Here is a 24484-nt window from a genome sequence, read left to right on the forward strand (position 1 = left end):
AAGGTTCAAGAAAAATTGTATTGCATTACACATTAATTGTCATAAAGGAGTAAAAGTTTGTTTTGGAAACACTACAGGAAGTCCAATTCTTCGTATTTAGAACAGATCGTGTGCCCGTACTAGTACTTAATATAAGTGTATCTCTTAGATGTCTATTCCTGGATAACACGGACATGATAAATTATTAAGCGTTATTTATAATCGTATGTTTTTACTTTATCAGTTTCAACATTCATCATATTTAAGGGGGTGGGGTGTCTTGGTGAAAACTGTGAATTTAGTTATTAGTCAGACATCAAACTTTTGATCTCGTCCCTGAAATTGAAATAATGTCAGACATTGAACTTTTGATCTCACCTCTGAAATTGAAATAATGCCCGTAGTTCTATGCACGCTATGGGGTTTTTGATTAAAACTGGAATAATGTTGAATTATCTTCTTCCATGTATCAGTTTGGCAATCACGTGACATTGTCAGTGTGCTTGTACTCCCGAGATCTAATGAGTAGACTACTACCAGAATTTTTATCGCTGTGGATGAAACTTTTTGTTAGACTGGGTAAATCTATATCCAACCAACGTAACCAAGCCAGTACAAACTTAAAATCCACACAAATCCCCGACATCACACCCACCCACCCACTCAGACATTTGTATATTTGTACATGTATATATATATATACGTGTATATAGATAGATATATATACTAAAGCCTAATGTAGAAAATTTGTATCCAAGCCCTCATATCTTCATAATGTCCGAGTATGTACTTGTGGAGCTCAAGAGGTTTTACAGGAATTTGTCTTCAGATTGCTATGTATACTTTGAGGGGTCATGAATGACTTACCGGTACAATAAATGAAAGTTGCATATTCTTTTCACAAATCGTACATGTGTCCGTGGGTTTTTATTAATTATCAAAAGTTGCAATCCCCTCCCCCATCCAATTTGAACATTCAAGAAAAAAAGGTGATTTTTTGGCCATTTTCAGTCTTCATCAAAAGTTGCAACCCTCTCCCCTACCCAATTTGAACATTCAAGAAAAAAGGGTAATATTTTTGGCCATTTTTCAGTCTTCATCCCCCACCCCCTTTCTTGGGCAGAAAAAGTAGAGACTTGAAATTTTCTGGATCCGCCCCTAGTACCACTGTGGTTCTAGACACCCCATTCTCAGCCTTGTCCTGGGAATTATGGAGTAGATATGAAGTTTCAATAATGATAAAAGCAAACTTTCAAACAAGCTTTGGCTTTTCCAGTTTAGGTTTTCTATTAAATTATCATTCTCCACAGGAATGTTCCCATTATTTGAACAAACCTGAACCTCCTTTACCTAAGGAATATTTGAGGCAGATTAAAATCAGCCATGTCATGCACCAGCAACACCTACATATTAAATCAAAGTAATTTAATGTCATGTTCACCTTCCTCATTATACATGTATAGGAAGAACATTCTTCCCTTTTCCTCTCAGATGTGGTGAACATGAGATATAAATAATATAATACACTTCAAAGCACTTTGCATTAAACACTAAGACATTAAGACTTGGTACTTTACAATGACAATGTTTTATTTACAATGATAGATTGCACTTGACCAGAGTGAGTACTTTGACCCAAATACACAACATTCACAGGGTTTTTAGGAAATTTATTACTGCTTAACAAATGTTTTATCTTGAATTTTTTTTTCTGGTGCTTGTTAGTATTTTAAAAAAATTTCTTAAAAACATGCACTGAATAAAACAGTATTTTAACATTTTTGGAAATATTCATAAATGACAAGTCTGGAGTCTCAGAATTTTCATTCTTTTCATTGCCTTTCAGATGAAGTCGGTTGTGTTAAATATCCAAATGATAGTTCAGGCCAAAGCTGGCAGAGGTGAAAAATTCATCAGCAACAGATTCTGACATTTTTCTGTGCTGTTGACTAAAAGGGTCACAGTTCACTTCCTGTCACATGATTGGATTCACTTCCTCTCACATGAGCTACTGCTGGCTAGCATTGTGGTGCATTGTATTGGGAAGGGTCGGTCGCTCCTCTAATTTATCATACTCCAAATGGAATTCCTTTGCAACCCTTCTCCAGTTTTGTACGTCAAAGAAATAGTAGGTTCCTCGTTCGTACGTGGCTGATTTCATCAATGGTTCCACCCCCGGTGCTCTCGTGATCCACACCCGCTCCTCCTTGTGATATCGCCAGTCTCTAGTGTACCTAAATGTACATTTCAAGAAAAAAATCATAAATTAAATCTAACCTCAACATGTGCATACAGGGAAGGGTAATTTAAATATCCCTTCAAATTCTTCTCTTTTAAACATCTGAATACTTTAACAGAATTTATAACTGTTAAATTCAACTTTTTCTCCAAACAGGAAGTGTGAATTGCTTTAACCTGATCCTTAGAAACAACATTGTTATAATAAATAAAATGTGAAACTTACAGCTCAGCTGCTGCCGCTAACTGTATGAAATCATTACCATTCATGTAGAAAAGAAAGAATAGCACATCTTCTCCATAGCGATTCAGTTTGATCGGAGCCAGCTGAAAGGAGAAAGAGATGTGGTCAGTGTAAGTATTGAGAAACTTACAGTGGTAGTGAGTAGTCGGAAAATTTGTTGTAACTGATCATCAGATCATCGTCGCAAACCACGGGTTATTGTTTCATTCTCTGAATGAAACAATAACTCGTGGTTTGCTACGGTGTGAAATAGAATGAAACAATAACCTGTGGTTTGCTACGATGTGAAATAGAATGAAACAATAACCTGTGGTTTGCGACAATGTCATTAGATATGATAGGGAGCAAAAAACTGATCAATAATCCATTAAAATAATAGGTTCACTGTCAATATCAATACATGAATTCTTGAAAAGGAAGAATGGATTCCTTTTCAGTCAGATAGATTCTCTCAGGGTAAAAAAAAGTGGTAAAACGGTATTTTTATAGATTCAAATATACGTACTGAATGTTGTTGTATTTCATCAAAAAAGCATATAACTGTAAAATAGCTATACTAAGCCTTATCACTCGAAACACTATCAAGACTGAGGCCTTATACATGTACATGTAATAGTGGAGGCCAATGAGTTAAACATTTCTACAGAATGTGACTTAGTGGAAGACTGAACACAAGTGACACACTAGCCTACAGAATGTGACTTATTGGAAGACTGGACACAAGTGACACACAAGCATACAGAATGTGACTTAGTGGAAGACTGAACACAAGTGACACACTAGCCTACAGAATGTGACTTAGTGTAAGACTGGACACAAGTGACACACTAGCCTACAGAATGTGACTTAGTGGAAGACTGAAGTTAACACAAGTGACACACTAGCCTACAGAATGTGACTTAGTGTAAGACTGGACACATGTGACACACTAGCCTACAGAATGTGACTTAGTGGAAGACTGAACACAAGTGACACACTAGCCTACAGAATGTGACTTAGTGGAAGACTGGACACAAGTGACACACTAGCCTACAGAATGTGACTTAGTGGAAGACTGGACACAAGTGACACACTAGCCTACAGAATGTGACTTAGTGGAAGACTGGACACAAGTGACACACTAGCCTACAGAATGTGACTTAGTGGAAGACTGGACACAAGTGACACACTAGCCTACAGAATGTGACTTAGTGGAAGACTGGACACAAGTGACACACTAGCCTACAGAATGTGACTTAGTGGAAGACTGAACACAAGTGACACACTAGCCTACAGAATGTGACTTAGTGGAAGACTTGACACAAGTGACACACAAGCATACAGAATGTGACTTAGTGGAAGACTGAACACAAGTGACACACTAGCCTACAGAATGTGACTTAGTGGAAGACTTGACACAGGTCAAGTACTGGTAGTAGTGAGAAAGTGGAACTGTAATCATATTACAAAAGTGTTAATATAACGGTTTTTGTAACACATTTAAAGAGAAAAGTCAATGCACTCTTTGTACAGGATGTGCACACACTGATAATTTGTTTAACAGGATGTTTGTGTACGGTGTAGATCATTCATCTTTGATAAGATCAGGAAATGATTTTTTAACAGACACTGTACTTTCCAATTTGCTTTTAGTACTTTTGACATTCTAGTCTAAATTATGATCAACCCCAAAATATCAGTCTACAAGCATCTACCATAGAGCTGCACCAATAGCACTAATTTATGATTTCTTAAAATCATTCCTGACCTACAACACAGTTACAGGTAAAAGTACACTCGCACCGACACTTAAATACTGCATGTATTGTGTTTGTCTCTGGTATGGTAACTGGTCTAGACAAGTAACATTAGATGAGGTTATGGGGGATTTATCAGGGAATTGTAAAGGAAGTTACCCAAGTGTATTCGATAGGAAATTACCTGGGGTGTACTCGATAACATTAGATTAAATTATTGGGGACTAATAGGGGACTTATATGGGGAGTTACCCGGGGTGTACTCACATTAGATTAAGTTATTGGGGACTAATCAGGGGATTGTATAGGAAGTCACCCAGGGTGTACTCGATAACATATTAGTTACGTTTTTGGGGACTAATGAGGGAATTGTATAGGAAGTTACCCGGGGTGTACTCGATGCACTTTAACATCAAAACAAATACAACTCAAAATAAAATCTTAAAGGCCTTGTTTACTGGGATACATTCTTCAAAACTTTAGTGTATATTGCATTAGAATGAGGGATAAATCCCTGAAGGCTTTAAATTCTGTATATCCTAATTACATATACTAGATGATTATCTAAGTTCCTGTGTCCCCAGAATAACTTATTAACTTCCTTGTATGTAACCGATTTTTATCCAGTAAAATAAACCAGTGTCCGTAAGGAAACAGGTTATATTTGTGACATTAAAAAATAAATGTGTGCGAGGAAAAAGCCATTGTGGCATCACGCATTTCAAAACCATGTCACACCTGTTGTACACCTGGCATGGTTAATTCCCCCCCCCCCCCCCCCCCCCCCCCCGATAAATGGCCAATCAAAATAAAGTTATTTAACCAATCAGGATGTGTCATTCTAACTACAGTGGGAATAAAGTATCATAATTTAACTATAGTCTAATTCAGTGCTGTATATAAAAGTGATTATTTACTTGTAACCATGACAACACCACTGTAATCTCAAATACAACATTATAAAACATTTCTAAATGATTGTAATCATAAAATTCATACCTTGTCTCTCAGGAAAATGTTCGTTAAATACTCAACCGGCACATGATAATCTGAAGAAAGATTTATACACACATGTATAAGTAAAAGTATATAATGTTAATTCACATTTTCACAATTTTCATGAGGCATATAAAAAATCATCACTTTTGTACATAATTCTGTTTAATGTAAATCTTTCACCTTTCTTTCTATAAATCAAAAAATTAAAGTAAACTGACTGGATAAAAGAAATTTGGCTTTGGGATGAGCATTCTGCAGTTTTGATGTTTAAAACTTCAGCAAGTCTTAAAGCAGCCCATTTCACTTTATATCTTAGTAAACTCGGCATGAGGATGTCTTTAACAAATTTTATACTTATTATTTTCTTGAAGATGACTCTAATGTATTTTCATACACATATAATTATACAGTTTTGGGTAAAACTCTGACCCCTTATTTTCTGGTCCCATACTAACCCCTCCCCCTTTCGGGCTCACATATTGAACAAACTCAATACCACTCTGGGTCTACCTAAGAAAGCTGTCATGTAAATTTGATGAATTATATCCTTGTTTTTGACAAGACAATTTCAAGATATTTCCCCATATATTCCCATTGATCACGTTTCCCATTACAGGTAAACTTTGATATCTCACACTTGATAGGACTGAAGAAAAACTTCGAGATATCTGAGGGTTCGAGAAATCGAAGTTAATGAAATTGACACCAATATTGTGTAATGTTTTATGTTGTTCTATTTGACAGGTAAATAAACACACTTTAAGCGGTAAAAGTTTTAGTTTGAGATTAGGGATTTTCTAAAAATATGTATACTTGCATTTTCATATATACTGAGTATCTATTACTTTATTTGATGCTGCAAAGCTTACATTGTACGAATTTCGGCCATTTTTCATAGCGATAATCACCTTTATCACGATCAGTTTAGTATTTCTGATACCCGGATTTGTGTTAAGCTTTGTAAATGATAAACCGATCACTGTAATCATTATGAAGATGGAGACGGGAAATATCGTTATACAGTAATTTATGAAAATTGTTAGTAAACAAAAGCACTACAGTTATTATGATGAATTTGTTTCGATTGTATGAACCTTGTTTCCTTTTCACATCACTATCAGGTAATCCAACTCTCCCCCGGGTTGGATACCGGATCCTTCGTTAGATTGTTTATCAGACATGATGTGTACTGAAAATTTAGAATTTTGGAGCTGATATTCATAACAAAAGAGGTCTATAAATTGTTCAATTTCTTGATGTCCATATCACTTTGATGTGTTCAGGGTTAACATTGATCTGTAATAGCATGTGTAAGCGTGCATTACGACAAAATATCAGTGATCGTTCTCAGTTGCTTGTTTAATTATCGGGACATATTACGTATAAATGTACATTTCTTTATCACCTCCAAACATCCATTCTGCATAATCAGATAAAGCTCCCAAATTAACAGCTTGGGGTTGATAAGGCGTGATTATCAGGAATAGTCCCACAAAGCCCGTGTTAGACCTAATGAAAACTTCCAAGTTATCGTAAATTAGCATAACGGGATGATTGTGTACTTCAGGTGTGAATTCATTGGAGGGAGAAATTCTTGGACTTCGAGATAACGCATGTATTTTAGCACTTGGGACCGTAAATCTACTTCGAGATCGGCCAGGTATTCGAGATTTCCTTGTTTGAGATATCGGGGTTTTTCAAAACATGAATATAGTAAAAACCGGCTGGGGTCATCGACTCGCTTCGAGACATCTGTGGTATTCGACATATCTGAGTTCGAGATACCGAAGTTTACCTGTATTTGCACAAACTTGAATCTACACATAATCTACATTAGATTTCCAGATCAGTGGTAATCAATATTTCCCTTATTGACTGATTCTTAATGTTGTTGGCAATGTGACCTTTCACCTGAACAATCAGGAATCCCCTTTATTTTAATTCTATTGAAGATGGCCTTGTGCTTCTTGTAATGGAGAAGAAAATGAGTCGGACAAGTTTATACATGACAAAAGTTTATTTCAGAACCTAACTTGAGTCTATTTTGGCTCAGGTGAGCTAACACTGGAGATTTGTGTTGCCATTGTCCCTGCAGACTAATTTGTTATAATAGGGTACAGTCACAATCCTTCACTGTTAATTATGGAATTAGCAACACAGTTTTTTATGGTACAGACCGGGCATTAATGTGTCGGAGAATGTAACAGTTGGTTTCAGTTTTGAAAATCAAGGAAACACGTTATAATTTAAAAGTGGTACAAAGTGGTGAAAGGCAGGAACAGGTACATTTGTACATTCAAATTCAAAATATTATTTTCAGAGATAAGGGGGTCATGGGCTTTAATAGTTATATATAATTACTGTGTTACACACAAAAATATCACAACTGTCACAGACCACATCATGAATAATTAACAAATGCAGCTATTTATGAATGTTTTAATCCACAAATTTAAATCATTGTTTTGCCTTTCCATACTGTTGGGACAGTGTTCATACCCACAATGGCTACCTTCCCTTCGGCCAAAAAAAAAAAATTATGTTGGTTTCCACTAACCCGACCGATCCTAAAAATTTCTGCCGACCCTAACACATTTTTTTCCATTCTCACAGATTTTGCGAATGTCATCACTACAACAAGAGTATATTTATTGACTTATTAAGCTATTTAATTAATTATTAAGCTATTAAAGAGGAAAACTGGTCAAAAAGGGAGGAAAACACCTCATCCTACCTGGAAAAATATCATTTTCTGCCACTTTAGATCAAATCCAGAGCGTTTCATTTTTTCTTCTTCGAAAATTGAGCAAATCAGAGGATTTCCTCTGAAAAGAGGAAAACTCACACCCCTGTATTTATTATGCACTAACAGATTTCAAAACAGAGCACTAACAGATTCCAAAACACAGAAACAGTTTTTGTTTACAGTACAGTGGAAGAAATATTTTGATTCATCAGATAACTTTTATTTGATAACTAGACAATCACTATATTTTATGCATAGTAGAATACTAAATCATTAAAAAATAATTCAACCTAGTATAAAAAAAAAAACCCAAAAAAAACAAATTACTTACCCACCAATCCTTTAATTTTTTTTTTAGGTGAAAGAGGAAACCAACATATTTCTTTTTGGGCCTTTTTAAAATTGTGATTTTGCAATTGTACTCTAAATGTGTCCTTATTGTACAAGATAGGGATATTTGATAGGGACAAAAGTCCAAAAATTAAGTAACTTATAGCTCAGCTATAAATAAATCATTAAATGGCAAGGTCATTCAGGAAGTATACATTATATTTTGTTTATTCCTTCTCTTTCATGCATTCACAAAACTTAACCCCATTTATTGCAAAGAAAGACTCTCAATTCTCTTTTAGCATAATGTGGATTCAGAATAAACCTTTTCTTTGAAAACTAAATGTTGTCAGTGGTGTATTTTTGTATTTGAGTGCCTCAGGTGAACAAAAGACTCAGTAACATTGACAAAGAAGAAAGAGAAAAGTTACTCAAATTGAAACATATCAATATTTCTAAAACACTACCAGCAAACTTCAGATGTTAAAAGATATAAAAAAATTTCATCATGCTTGAAAATAGTCATAACTAAACAAACACATAAAATATAGAAAATTAAAAGTTAGAGACAAAATCAAACTATCAATCACAGAGGAGAAGCCATGTTTGTAAGTGGGAGAGTACTTGGTGAAATTGTAAATTTTCTTCAATAAGGCCAAAAAACCTAATAGGTGTGTTTCCGGTTACCTGACCGACCCTAAATTTTTCTCCCAATTCTAATTTTCCAAACAAATTCCAGTCCTTAATTTACACACTTCATTTCTAAAATAAAAAAAAAATGTAATAAGTTTGGGCTTGATTTTCAAGATTTACACAGATATATATGCAATCATGTATTAAAATAGGGTAAAATCAGTTGTCAAAATGTCATTTTTTGGTTTATTTTACCCAATAATGAACACTTGATGCTGCATGTCGGTACTCACAAACAAATGTATGTATCATGTACAAGTTTCTTCCCCAGTGATACAAGGCAATATTTACTGAATTTAAAAATAAATAAATAAAAAATTTGCCGAACCCCGACCCTATATTTTTTTCAAGATATAATCGAAAACACACCTACTTTCTTTTTTTTCACCTAAAAAGAACAGGTAAATATTTGATTTGGTAAAATGTCTAGCATGGCAAAAGAAATGCTAAGATATGCACCATACAACACTACACAAGAAGTGAACTCAGACCTATATCTTGGGGTCGACAGGGAGAATCTGCCCAAGGCGATTGAAATGTGCTGTACAGATTTCTGCAAAAGTACAAGAAAGCTTTAGATCATACGCAAGCAATACAAGGTATTGCACAAGGAGATTGAGTTGGTCTCTTTCTGTTTATGTCAATCTTTCAAAATTTAAAGACATTATTGAACCATGCAGTGTGACAGTCATACATTTAACAATCATGGATATTTCCCTCTTGATTTCTCCCATTCTACACTGTACTCAACAAAAACGAGATTGGTCCCTTTTTATTCTCAAAAACTATTTTATTAAAGGGAAACCCCTTGTGGTCATAGGTAAAACAAGAGGCCCATGGGACTAGAATCGCTCTTCTGATACATTGTAGAACAGGCAAAATTCTCACTAACCAAGATTCATCAATTAACAAAGTTTGATTATGTTAATAAGTCAAATAGTACCTGAAAATTTAAATGTAACTGTCCAAAAGTAGGTCACAGTGACCTATTTTTGGTCGACACACTGAATACTCAAGATGCATCAACTGACAAGTCAAATAGTATTCAAATATAGCTGTCAAATTCCAAAAGAAGGCCACAGTGACCTACTTTTTGATCGACACACTCCAAAGACTCAAGATGCATCAACTGACAAAGTTTGATAATTGAAGTCAAATAGTATCTGAAATATTCAGATATAAACGTCAAATTCCAAAAGTAGGTCACAATGACCTACTTTTCGGTCGACACACTCTGAAGACTCAAGACCCATCAACTGACAAAGTTTGATGATTGTAAGTCAAATAGTATCTGAAATATTCAAATATAGTCGTCAAAATCCAAAAATAAGTCACGGTGACCTACTTTTTAGTCAACACACTCTGAAGACTCAACATGCATCAACTGTCAAAGTTTGATAATTGTAAGTCAAATAGTATCTGAAATATTAAAATATAGCCGTCAAATTCCAAAAGTAGGTCACGGTGACCTACTTTTTGGTCAAAAAACTACGAAGACTCAAGATGCATCAACTGACAAAGTTTGATGATCCTAACTTTCATAGTGTCCAAAATATGCATCTAAAATTGAAAATGTGAAATTTGAATGTCTGCAAAATTCAAAAAGTAGGTCACTGTGACCTACTTTTTTTTTATAAATATGTTTTGAGGCCTCTAGATGCATCAACTTACAAGGTTTGATGATTCTAAACCTCTCAGTATCTGAAATAACAACCTAAAATGTATTCATAAATGATTAGCCATAAAATTAAGAAAGAAGGTCATGGTGACATACTTTTTACATGACACACTTTAAGGTCCCATGATCCATCAATTGACAACTTTTGATGATCATAGGCTCAAAACTGTCCAAGATATGCATCAAAATCCATTTAATATTAATTACCTGCGAAATTCAAAAAGTAGGTCACCATGACCTACTTTTGAGACAACATGATATTAAGTCCGAAGATGCATCAACTGACAAAATTTGATGATCCTAGTCCTTATACTAAGCAAAATATCAAAGTTTTAAGAAAACAAAATTTAAGGTCAATTTTGAAGTGACCTTGAGACCACACCCTTTGCCCCAGAATGATGCCTTGAACATTTTTTTTTATCTACAACCTATCCTCATCCTTGGTGATAATTTGACCAGTGGTTCTTGAGAAGATTTTTTAGCAACCACTACTTTTGTTTGCATTTTCCTAATTATCTCCCCTTATTAAAGGGTCACAACCCTAGTTTTAGTATAAATAAAAGCCCTTGGGCCAAGGATACCCTGTGACAAATTTGACAAAAATTGGCCAAGGGGTTCTTGAGATATAGCCCCTTTTCCAAAAAGTTGACGCACACCGCACGCCAGACATATGGCCATATGATTTGCTCTTTAAGCCTTCAGCTCAGAAGAGCTAAAAAAAGAAGAAATTTTTGACTGAAAATCGGATATTAAAGTCAACAAAATGTTTTTAAATAGTTTTACTTTTTGTAGAAGTATCATTTAACAAATATTGTACTTATCTATTTTCATCCAATGGGTTTCTCACAAATAAGGTCAACACAGTGCTAATTAGGTCACAAGCTACAGACTCCATGAGTAAACCATCAGCTCTCTGAGGTTGCTTGTTAGAATTACATCTCATAGAAAAATGTTCACTCATATCCAGACATCCCCATTTGTACATGAAGTACCACAAATTTAGACCTATGTGTTCTTTAATGTGCCAACATCTGCCACATTCTGTGACCTTTGTTTTTAAGGTCATATCTGAAAGATCGCGAGATTCTTACGTCTGAATGCCAAGTGTTTGGCGAAGAAGCAATCGCTACCTATGTTAACTTCTTAAGTTTGTCACAGTCATGGCACAAGCGGGACTCGAACTCATGACCTCCCAATTACGAAGCGAACGCTCTACCACTGTGCTACCATGACCAGTAGCTCTTCGGGATTCTAAAGAATTACAAGTAACAAAATCTAAAGTCTCCTCCCAGAGCTTGAGAGTAAATCTGCTCATTTATGTAAGGGTAAAATACTGGACTGAGAGATTACTTTTAAAAATTGTGAACTTAAAAAGATCAAAAGAGAACAATATATTGATGTACGTTACAAAAACTGTCTTGCAGATAATTCACAAGGAAAAATTGCAGAAATAAAGTCTCAGGAATATACAGTGTAAGTGATTGACAGAGCACAAACGGTATCAAAGTAAGTCTGCACACAGTGATGAATAATACAGAAAGAGACCAACCAACCATGAATAATAAAGCTGCAGGATACAAGGTTAAAAAATAGTGCTGCCTCCACAGAGCAGACAGTTGTTAAGTCTCAATGTCTGCTCTGGGTAGAACACACAGGAAATAAAATCTACCTATGTCTTGAGGTCGACAAGGCGAGTCAACCCACGGAGATTGAAACGTACTGTACAAATTGCTGAAAAATTACCACATTACCATTAAGATCACTATATGCGATAATTGCATTTTTTTTAAAAAATTGAATTAATTATTGATTTTTTTTTTTTATGACAGTATGATCAATTTCATCAACATGCGAACAAGGTCATGTGGTTTTAGCTTTTAAAATAATCAAATGTTCATCAAATCACTGAAAAGAAAACATTTTGATGACTGTTAAAATGATTGATCATCACAATATCATGCTCCCGTACAATATTGTTGGATATTTAAACTAAAAAAAAAAAATGCGACAACCTTGTTATACATGTCACACATAATATATATGCTATATTTCATGAAGTTAATTAGTACTCCCGTTTTACACATTTACCTCCTGAATGTAAACTAAATCACTAATAACAATTCTATAGGCAAAACTTAAGAAAACAACCTGACAGATGAATAATAGTGTGTTCACGTACCAATATTGTGATTTATTAACCGACGGAAAATATTCTCATGAAAAGCTAAAACACATCACTATTAGAAATGTTCAAGTACAAGCAGTTCAGTCGTTCTGTTCACTTACTCTGGAGAATTGAGATTTAGGCCTAGTGTGGTGAGATCTATCCCTGGTGCTAATGCTATCAGATTGTGGTCATTTTCATTGGCTGCCCTTATGAACGTTAACAGACCTGCGATCCCGAACTGGTCAGTCACCATCCCCGAGGGAATATTCGACACCATGCCTGTGGATGAATGAATGAATTTCAGAAAAAATTTCAATGTTGCATATTTCTTACAATGTAAACTTTTGACACATTGTCTTTGAAAAACATTGATTCAGAACAATTCCTTTAAAAATTCCATGTGCGGAATAAAATCATAATGAAATAGATATCAAGAATAACGCACATTTCCTTGCATGAAAACCCTGTACAGACATTTCCCTATAATGAATTCCTTATCAAAAATTTGGGTATTATACAATATTCTTTATCTCCAACTCAGTAGCAGTCCATGTGAAAAACATAAAGAATTGTACAAAATTTACCTGTTTTCTTAAAGGCAGATAACTATGTATTTCTATTAAAAATACACATAAAACAAAAGGCTCACAGTTAAAGGTATCACTAGCCCCAAGGGCTACAAAGTCTACAATGGTTTTTTATCACATTGACCTCACCCTTGATTTGGTATCCATACCCCCGGGGTTGCGAAATTCACAATTTTGGTACATCCCTTTCTGATATTCCTAAATATGTGTGTAGTTTTTATATAGTATCAACAAAATTAAAGATATGTTTCAAATGATAAAGACATGCAATCAATGTGACCATTTCGGTCCACCCTGGCAACATAACCATACCCCTGTGATCAGGAAATTTTCATTTTTGGTATAGAACTACGTACCTGCTTCTTCTAAATATCAAATTTATTTCAATTTAGTATCAACAGCATTCAAGAGAATGCTAACTTTATATTTTACACAAACACTACATGCTGAGTTTGGCCCCACTCTGGAGTCAGATCCTATACCCCAGGGATCACGAAATATACAATTTGGGTAGAAGGCATCCTGCCCTACAGACATGCAGTCATAGAGAAGATTTTTGAAAACTGGTCAATTTTTGTCCCGCACCTAAGGCCCAGGGGTACAGGAGTCCTGAAATTTACAATTTATGTCCCCATTATCCAAAATATGCTTCATACCAAATTTGAAAAGAATCAAGATGTTAAAAATGTTCAATTGTTAACACATGAGGATAGGCACAGACCAATAGCAATAGGTCACCTGTAAGACTCGAGTGACCTAAAAAGTGATACAATTTTTCTGTCAATTATTTTATAAGCATATACACTGTAACTTACACTCCTAGTATTGTAAAACATTAAAAATATTCTTTTGTAGGCTTTTTGGATAAGTAACCCATTCTCTATGCTGCATGATTTTTAAATGGACTGCTACTTCAAGTGAATTCTGAGAGAAAACACAGATAATTTTTTTTGTCATTGTTTGAAATCCACCATGCATGAAGCTGGACTAACCATCTGCATGGGTCTGTATGCCCCGCTTTGCCAGGTTCGTCTTATCCCCGGGAAATTTTCCGTCTTTCAGAATTTGTTCGTTTGATGACGATGATGAAACACTTGTTGGCTGCAGAAGAGTAAAATAAAAAATACTGATCTTACATTAAACCAAATAAATACAATTCAATCAGGTTCCTATCCAAAGTATCACTTCAATATATCAATGATAGCTCAAGTAAATGGATATCAATTGACAATGGATATCCTTATCAGTCTATTAAACTGTGTTCAAACAGTTTCACAAACCTCCACATCTGCTTTAGTTAAGTGAATGAATGCAAAGTACACTATCAATGTCTGGCATTTTGACTTAGGTGTCTTTAGGGGTGAGATCAAAAGAGCGATGTCGGATAAAAATCTTAATTCGAATAGTTAGGGGGAAGGGGGATGAAATTCAGGAAAGTTTCTGTCATACAACATCGATTACACTCACGTGGAAAATGAAAAAAAAAACAAACAAAAAAAACAAGCAACTGTTTAAAAACCACATAATATTACATTTTAAAGTAATTCCACCCTCCTGTGATGTTATCAGCTTTTGTAAAATCAATTATTTAATAGATTTATGCACATTATGAACATCAATTTTGTTGTAATTATTGTAAAAAAAGCTTTTTAAAAATAAACTAATTTAAAGGTCTATGTTATATATGAATAATCAATGATATGTTTCAAAATATTAAATCCAAGGGCAATTACTCTGTTTCCATTGATTTCTTTATCAAGTCTATTATACGATAGGTTTCCTTTATTTTTTACTGACATTTTGTATATTTTTGTGATGAAACGGTTTCATGAAATTGTTATGAATGCTATGGTATCGTCATAACCAGTTTTTATGAAATTTTGATATATGATTCTGTTTATGTATGTCTCGCATCTTAAAAAGTGTGATGACCTATACATTTTATTTGATAATTTGTTAGTTTTAACTCTAATAAATGGAAATAAATGCACTTTTTAAACTTGTGTCAGATAAAACTGCGAATATGGGGTTACTTTAGTGAACATCTAATAGTTTTATTGTACACTTTCATTTGTGAATAAACCGTAAAAAAAGGTATACAGAGTGTTATCTATAATCGTATGTTTTTACTTGTTAATCAATTAGTTTCAACAGTCATCATATTTAGTTTTAAGAGGAATGGGGGGTAGGTGGGTGGGTGTGGGGGGATGGTCTTGGTAAAAACTCTGTGAAATTTAGTTTTTGTCAGACATTGAACTTCTGATCTCGCGCCTTATGCATTCATCTTCAAAATCGATACAAATTCTATGCAGAGGTTTAAGGGCCCAAGAAAGTAACAGAATTGCTAATATTACAAATGGTGATAAGACAAGCTGGGAAGTGAGAAAACATTTCATTGGGTCTGTTTCACATTGCAAAGTATTCGAAAAAAAAGTGTTCATTGAAAACTGCCTAATCCGACACTTGTGCAATTTGTTTCACTGGGCATTCTCACCCTTATTTTCATTCTCAATTTCATATTTTCATTGTTTTTTTACACTGTTTATTCAGCACAATGTGTATTCTGACAAAAAATGTCTCCCAGTGCATGTCGAATTAGACAGGTTTCAATGTACATAAAATATACCTATCAAAAATGCTACTTAATACAAATTGAAATACATAATTATACATGTACATGGAGCATTCCATGTTAATTTTTAAGTACCCGCTCACTGGTGACATATAAGATTGCTCATTTGTATGTCGGTAAGAATTTATATGTAGTATATATTAGTGAATATGGGGAAATTAACACACTTGGAGCTTCAAAGGGTTATCACAGAGAAAACAGTTGCATATGTAGATATTGATTTTTTTTTATCTAGTGTGTTACATGTATAATATGGAATGCATGTGCAGACAATCTGAATCAAACTTTTAATTAGCTATTCTCTCGCATGTAACTGATTTGATATGCAATGTGACAACAAATGTAATTTGCATTTTGGCATTGTGAAATTACGCTGATGTTGTTGTTCTATAGACTCCCTGGGATTTTGAGGACTTTGTGAAGTAAAACATGTTGGAATGAGCATATCAATAACCTTCACATAACCGAGGTCTGACGAGAAAAGAACTCACCGTTTTCCTGGCTGCATCATTAGCTACGCTTGTTGGTGGATCTACAAATAAACAACGTACATGTACATCTGAATCTGTCCCGACAGCTATAGTATGTAACACAAAAGTATGTTACCTCTAGTCATTTGAAGGAAGTTCACGATGCGTTTTATTTGTCCGTATCATATATGTTAATGTGTCTTGAAGGAAGAGAAAGTTGCATTTTACAGTTTTACATTTATATTTTACTTGTATTTTAATTTTTTGATACGAAACTGAAAAAATAAGGAAGTTGATGAATCATACAGGACAATGTCTGTCTTACTCTGTGCTCCAGGAAGAGCCGGGAAGTCTTCCTGCTGGATCTGAAACTCAGGCGCTGTCTCCGTGACTGGTTTACTCACCATGCCCACTGTAAAATTCAAATATGCCAATATGCAATTGTTCAGGTGAGCACGTATGTAGACGTTTGCCATATAAAGTAAAATCAAACCCTACACTGACCATAATTTCTGACAGAGGAGATTGGTGTGGATGGAAGGTTTCTATTTCCTAGGGTAGGGAATTCAGATAGGTCCAAACCGGGCTGATCGGCATCTGTTCCGAATACTGTCAAACAGAAAGTGAAAGTAACATTTACAAACAGAAAATAAAAACAGAAAGAAGAGATTGACATGTACATCTAGCATCATCATGATCATATACATTCCAGAACAAATGCTATACTATGTTTAATTCATTATGATTATATAGCAAGTAGGATATGTAAAATATGTTGCCTGGGCTATAATCTTTCAAAATATCCTGTAACTGAAGAAGTAGAACAGGTAGCTAATACAGAAAAATAATGTCGAATGTAAATATTCTGTGTCGTATAAAACGAGATTTTCTTAATAGATAGAATTACATTTGAATGAAAAGAATTTCAATATGTATCTCCTTTTTTATCAATGCTTACATGTATGTGTCACCGCTAAAACTAAGTCTGTGACCTTTAAATCTGCATTTAAAGGGCAAATATCTCTTTCTGATCATGCAAAATAAAAAAAAAATGTGGATGGTATATGAAAACTTGATAATGAATTATCTTCCATCCATAAATGCCAAATATCAAAACATTGTGTCTGTTGCACTTGTAAGTCCAACATTAAGGTGGTACAATATACAATTTGGTGGGAGTTTTCATGCCATGTGCCTTGGGGAATAGCTGGTGACACATGAACATCTTATCACGTCTACAGTGTTCGAAATTGGTTTAAAACTTGGTAAAGACCACGGGTCTATGCCAAAACAAGATGACATAGACTTTATTGTATTGGCATAGACCACAACATTGAAAAAAAATAACACAAAATTAATTTAAAACATTGTTATCTACTTATAATGTACTTAGAAAGCATATTTTCTTTCTATTTCCATAACAACATCCTCCTTTCCTCATAACATTTATCAGACGACGACTGACCAGGGTATTTGGGATAACTTTATGTTGATCAGACGTCGACGTTTGGGATAATTCTATTGCTTTAAACCTAGAAAAACGGTATAGAAAATTTGGTCCATCTCAATCACAATACAATTGGCATAGACTAGTGTCATCTGACCTAGACTCAGTCTATCAATCTATGGTTAATTTCGAACACTGCGTCAAATGAACTTGTTACTTAATACTTATGCATATTCATGAACTTCTACTTAATACTTACGCATATTCATGAACTTCTGTTCTGGAGTGTTGTATACCGTGGAGTACTTGCTCTGGCGATTACTTTGCCCAAACACAAAGTTGTTGTTAATACTGGACATTGGACCACTAAAATCAACAAAACACATCATGTCACCATACTAGACTTAATCACTAGAGACTCTGATAGACATCATATTACTATACCAGACATATTCACTAGAGACTCTCAGAGACATCATGTCACTAGACATTCACTAGAGTCTCTCAAAGACATCTTTTACTATACTAGACATATTCACTAGAGACTCTTAGAGACACCGTGTCACTATACTACAGGGCTTGAAGCTAACTTTTTATGTCACCAGTCCAGCCAGACTGATGGGGTATAATTTCAACCAGTCCGCAGAAAAATTTACCAGTCCAACAGAGTTTTCCAGAAATAATTAAACATATTTAATTTCGTTAATGTTATCAAAATGAAATTTAGCTCAATATGTCTCAGACAATATTGTAACACTTAAATGTGGGATTTATATTTACGAATCAGATTCGTCTGATATCTACAGATCAAAGCATGCCAAATGTGTGTATAAGATTTCATAAGTATATGCTTTAGAAAATTAACCAGTCCCACCGGACTGACTAAAACAAATGTCAGTCAGTCCGCCAGACTTTTAACCAGTCACAGACTGACGGGCATATGTTAATTTCGAGCCCTGTACTAGATGTATTCACTAGAGACTCTCAAAGACATTGTGTCACTATACTAGACTTATTCACTGAAGGTTCTCAGATAAAACATAATTAAAACATGTTTCATGGAGATCATTTCTTTAACACAATCTTTTCATATATATATAGAATGAACAATTTTAGACTAAATCTACACCTGAACTTTTACCTGTTTTGTAATTTGGTCATGGACTGACTTGTCTGGTTCTGGGAGATTCTCTGACCTCCAATAGCAGATATCATGTTCCTAAAAATAAAAACAATGACATAGAAATACAACATCAGAAATATATGAATCATTAATGTAATAACATACAGTGTAAATATAACAGCATTACATTATTATTGCAATCGACTGACATTATCTTACTATTGAAATTAACTGACATTATCTTACTATTGAAATTAACTGACATTATCGTACTATTGAAATTAACTGATAATATTAACTGACATTATCGTACTATTGAAATTAACTGATAATATTAACTGACATTATCGAACTATTGAAATTAACTGACATTATCGTACTATTGAAATTAACTGACCTTACCCTGCTATAGTAATTAATTGACCTAATTGCCTTACTAGATTATTTGGACCTTACCTTACTATTTAGATTAACTGATATTACAACATTATTGTAATTAACTGATATTATGACATTATTGTAATTGACTGACATTACCTTATTGTAATTGACTGTGATGTTACAACATTATTGTAATTGACTGACAATACCTTATCTATTGCAATAGACTGACATTACATTAATGTAATTAACTGATATTACATTATTGTAATCGACTGATGTTACCTTATTCTGATTGACTGGATTACATTATTCTGATTGACTGGCATTACATTATTCTGATTGACTGGCATTACATTATTCTGATTGACTGGCATTACCTGCTAGGTGAGGGCTGTTGTTGGGGTTGCTGTAGGTTATAGGGAAGGTTCATACTTGTGGGTGTGGAGTTATTTCCCCTGAACTGGGGCCCAGACACAGCCCCTCTCTGAGGCAGGGCTGCAAAGTTTCCTGCCAAACTCGCATTTGTTCCAAGTCCCGAACTTCCGCCTATCACGGCAACATAAAGACTAACATTGTCATAAAGCAGAATATGACCTAATGCTCTTTGCTTCCAATTGATATATTTTGAATTCATTCATAATTCTTCATTCATTTAATTCTTTGCATGATTATGCATATCAACATGAGAAGTTACTTCCCTTACATTGTAATTTTCTTCATAACTTAAGCAATACAATTTCCCACATTTTTAAGCAATATCAACATGATCAAAGATTAGCTTGAAGACGAAGAAAATGATTCCTAAGTATATTAATTGTAATTTGACCTTGTGAGTAAAAGTTGGATACTCCAAATGTCGAGAGTTGTGAGGGAGACTGTGACATCATCTATGTAGAAAAAGTGTTCATTCAGCATCAGAAAAAAATCTAATTGTAGATGTTTTAAATCTAACAAAAAAGGTTCTCTGAAGTTTTCAATATTTTAAATCATAATGTAAATGCTCTCCAAGAGATATCAATACATCAACTTACTGCTGTGGAGAATACACTGGGTATGTATCATAATGCACTGAATATGATCCCCTTCATTTCAAATTCCAAATGCAAAACAGGAATCTTAGAAAAACTCTAGACACTTATAAACTTACGTCTCTATCTGGTCGAAACACTTTGGCAGAATTTGACATGGCACCCTGTCCAAGATCTAGTTCACTGTCATCTTCTAAGTTCAGAGAAAGAATCTACAAGAATTCATGGAAAAAGGCCTTCATTTTGTGCCATTACCTGGAATATTCAGAAAATTTTAAAGACGTCTAATCTCTTTTATGATAGAATAAAGTTGTGATATTTTACATTTTGTTTTGTGATAGAATAAAGTTGTGATATTTTACATTTTGTTTTGTGATAGAATAAAGTTGTGATATTTTACATTTTGTTTTGTGATAGAATAAAGTTGTGATATTTTACATTTTGTTTTGTGATAGAATAAAGTTGTGATATTTTACGTTTTGTTTTGTGATAGAATAAAGTTGTGATACTTTACGTTTTGTTTTGTGATAGAATAAAGTTGTGATACTTTACATTTTGTTTTGTGATAGAATAAAGTTGTGATATTTTACATTTTGTTTTGTGATAGAATAAAGTTGTGATATTTTACATTTTGTTTTGTGATAGAATAAAGTTGTGATATTTTACATTTTGTTTTGGCGGCCCAGGGGGCATCTGCTGACCCAGAATCTTTCTCGACCCAGGGGATAATTCCCCCGTCCCCTTTCGGCCCAAGCCGTATCTGAAATATACAGAGATAAGTCATTACATATCCAGTACTAATTATTGCTTTCTAGACTAATGTTTTCTTTATACTCAGCAGATATTGCCTGGGTTAACTTTTCTTAAAAGTAGGTCAAACTCCAAGGTCAGGGTAACAAAGTCAAAAGAGAGGTTTTGTCAAAGGGAATGCACATATGAAATACTTGAGTCCTAACCTTCACAATATAAAAATTATGAGGTTAAAGTTTTGGTCAGAATGAACAATATGACCCCCCCCCCCCCCTTAGATCTCGGGAGCATAATATTAAGGGTGGTATTTCTCTGCATATACCATCTTCATGTATATCCGAATTTTCTTCCTTTTGAATCCAAAGCAGGTTATTTCGTATACTTATATGTGGGAATGAATTCCTGTTTCAACTGGTAGCACAATAATTGACTATGGTGGGTATCCTTACAGTTACCCAGTCACCCTCTCCTGACTGCTAGTGATCCCAGTAATAGAAGAGCGGGGAAAAGACGTTTGGACTAATGAGATCTGGATTTCTGTACATTAGTACTCAAGATGCATACAAAAAATATGGTTTGTTTTTTTCAATTCGTGTAATCTTTGCTAGGTATGCATGCCTGTAACAAGTCAACTTACACCACACAAAAATAATGGGCTATAGTTGAGAATATGTCCAGCTTCAAGTTAAATGCAAACAGAACGACCAAAAACAATATCCCCATGATGCATGTGTTCGGTACCAGCATAAAACTGCCAGACATGTGCATAATCGTAGTTTTCTTTGGAGTTGTATAAATTTAAAGTACAATTAATATATTTAACTTCGCTAATTCTTGTAAATAGTTTTAACACATACATGTATGGGTAAATTAGCAATACAAAGGTTTTTATCAATGATTTCAGACATGTCAGATTCACTATAACTACATTGGCTCTTGGTGGTGACTAGCCCGTGATAAATACTGTCACTAAAATATTGTAGGGAAAATCTAAATCTTAATAGTAAAACTAGAACTATAACCAGCTGGTAACAGGTACTTTTGAATTTCAATGGTGATGAAAGTCTTTAGACTACAAAATAACAGTATAATTCATGTACCATATCACTGCATTAAAATCAAGTCTCCCTATTTTCATTTGTTTTCTTTTTCAAAAACATCATCTTAGATGATCTTTAAGGAGGTGTGCTACACCAGAGAAATTTGATGTAGATGAAAAGTGGAAGATATGTACAAAAATATTTTGAAGTTGAAAATTTTCAAATTTACTTTATTTTGTCAAAAAATACAGTTTTATTAGAAGGTAATCTGAAAAGAATTTAAAACCCCTGCTGTACCCGAACCTGCGACCTACAGTTCAGTAGTCGGTATTCTAACCTACTGAGCTACTCGACTAGGTATCTAAATGGAAAAGGAAAAGTAAAATATTGCTGATATCGATTTTTTCACCCATGTTTTTAAAGGAAGTCAGCCATTATGACGATGTAGAGTACTACCTTAATCAAAACTGTAAATCATCTGAAATTTATACTACTTTATACATGCACATGATATCTTATGCCTATAAACACGATAGATGTTTGATACGATGAAATCAAATGCGAACTTTGAATCTTATTCTTTGAAACAAATCTGCAAAACTTAAATAGATGAAATTGTTTTTGTTGTGCATCAGTGACATAGTACTAATATGGACATTTGGTTGCTTTTTAAGTTAGATTAAAATGAAAAGACCCCAGTAATAAAATGAGTCATGTACATTCTGATAGAAAACAAACAAAAAAGGGGGTCCTCCTTATGCAGTGGCGTAGCTTCCATTGAGGCAACCGAGGCAGCTGCCTCGGTAAAAAAACCACCTTTTACGTTGTTAAAATGTCAATAGCTTCTGGGGGACACAGCCCCCCAGACCCCCTTGCCTCGGTAATATTCGAACCCAAGCTACAACTATGTTTTGGAATGTAGGCAATCAGTAAATAAGTTTTTTTCTATAAAATTTGTGGTGACCTTGACCTTTTGACCCTAAAATCAATAGGGTGCTTCATAACTTCATAACACTTGATAACAATGCTATATCAAATCAATTTAGCAAAACCGTCATCTGTTAAGTATCAACAAGTGTTTTCAATGCAGTCCTGTAGTGACCTTGACCTTTTGAACCCAAAAATCAATATAGGTCTTCCTTTCTTGATAAATGAAGCAGGAAATCAATGGAGCAAAAACTGTGGCCTGTAGAGTGTCTGCAAGCTCAGTGTGACACTTAAACATACTCATACAATCATGCACAAACTGGCCCAATATTATATATCCCCTTTCATAATGAAACTTTTGAATTGGACACTACGTAATGCTAGGTTACAAGAAGTTGGTGTAAGATACATGTATGATTATATATCACAAAAGATAGTCGAATCTTGCTTTTACATCCAAGTCTGGTTTTGCTGCAATCAAACATGGTGCAAATGAAATAAAACAATAGATACAAATGCACATAACATAAATACATGTATACTATACACATTTGGGTAAACATGATACAAATGTAACATGAACAACAACAAATCAACTGGATCAGACATTAACCAACAGACCAAAAAAAAAAAAAGGACTGAATTTAAGGGATTGACAAGGTATGAATAAAAGAATGCAGACAGCGCAATTCATGACAAGTTAAGGTCTGATGAGCAGGATTTCATTCCCTTGCAAAAACCATTCAATGAAAGATGACACAAATGCCATTCTGCATGCAATGAAAATGAACATGATGAGGTCATGCTTCACTGGATAAAAGCTCGATTCTCTTGCCTAAATCCAAGTTTGAAATTGTCACAGATTCTAATAGTGTTTATAAACTTTTTGATGACCGCATGCATATGCAACTGCTGTGCTTTTAAAGATGTAGAGTAAAATATACTTCACATTTGCATGAATGACTCTTGCAATATCTAACCTATATTTATATATCAAATGATTTAGCCTTTGCTATCTCTGCAGATTGTATTGATAACCATTTCCTCATAAATACATTGCAGTTTTAAACAATGCGCGTATGAATGCCAATAAAAATAGTGCATTTATTTTTACGATTGGGATTTCTGACAGAAGCTTCACACAATGTGTTTGAAATACACGACACTATGAACTGCAGTGCTTCACGCCGGCACGACACTATGAACTGCAGTGCTTCACGCCGGCGTACTTTTCATGAAGCGCCTATGTTGGCATGAAGCTCGCTGTTCGTGTCGTCATCCATTTT

The 24484-nt window shown here is 34.4% G+C and overlaps 1 protein-coding gene across 4 annotated transcripts in view; it reads right to left on the reverse strand.

Moving 5' to 3' along the window:
• Positions 1–1548: 1548 nt before the first annotated feature.
• Positions 1549–24484, reverse strand: part of LOC125674268 (CCR4-NOT transcription complex subunit 2-like) — a 28454-nt gene continuing 5518 nt past the window's right edge. For 2 of the 4 annotated variants that reach the window (XM_048911398.2, XM_048911397.2), the window contains 15 exons: positions 21148–21241; positions 20601–20693; positions 20280–20340; positions 19831–19999; positions 19088–19165; positions 18206–18312; positions 17004–17108; positions 16825–16911; positions 16521–16561; positions 14390–14498; positions 12930–13089; positions 12313–12374; positions 5197–5246; positions 2444–2544; positions 1549–2213 (listed from right to left, as the gene is read on the reverse strand). In XM_048911398.2, the coding sequence (XP_048767355.2) occupies positions 1988–2213; positions 2444–2544; positions 5197–5246; positions 12313–12374; positions 12930–13089; positions 14390–14498; positions 16521–16561; positions 16825–16911; positions 17004–17108; positions 18206–18312; positions 19088–19165; positions 19831–19999; positions 20280–20340; positions 20601–20693; positions 21148–21241 (1543 nt within the window). In that variant the 3' untranslated portion in view covers positions 1549–1987. Of the gene's footprint in view, positions 2214–2443; positions 2545–5196; positions 5247–9456; positions 9519–12312; positions 12375–12929; positions 13090–14389; positions 14499–16520; positions 16562–16824; positions 16912–17003; positions 17109–18205; positions 18313–19087; positions 19166–19830; positions 20000–20279; positions 20341–20600; positions 20694–21147; positions 21242–24484 lie in introns of all 4 variants that reach the window. The other 2 variants (XM_048911395.2, XM_056161111.1) reach the window with 1 other exon arrangement.

Source organism: Ostrea edulis, chromosome 3, assembly GCF_947568905.1.
Source record: "Ostrea edulis chromosome 3, xbOstEdul1.1, whole genome shotgun sequence".
Lineage (NCBI taxonomy): Eukaryota > Metazoa > Mollusca > Bivalvia > Ostreida > Ostreidae > Ostrea > Ostrea edulis.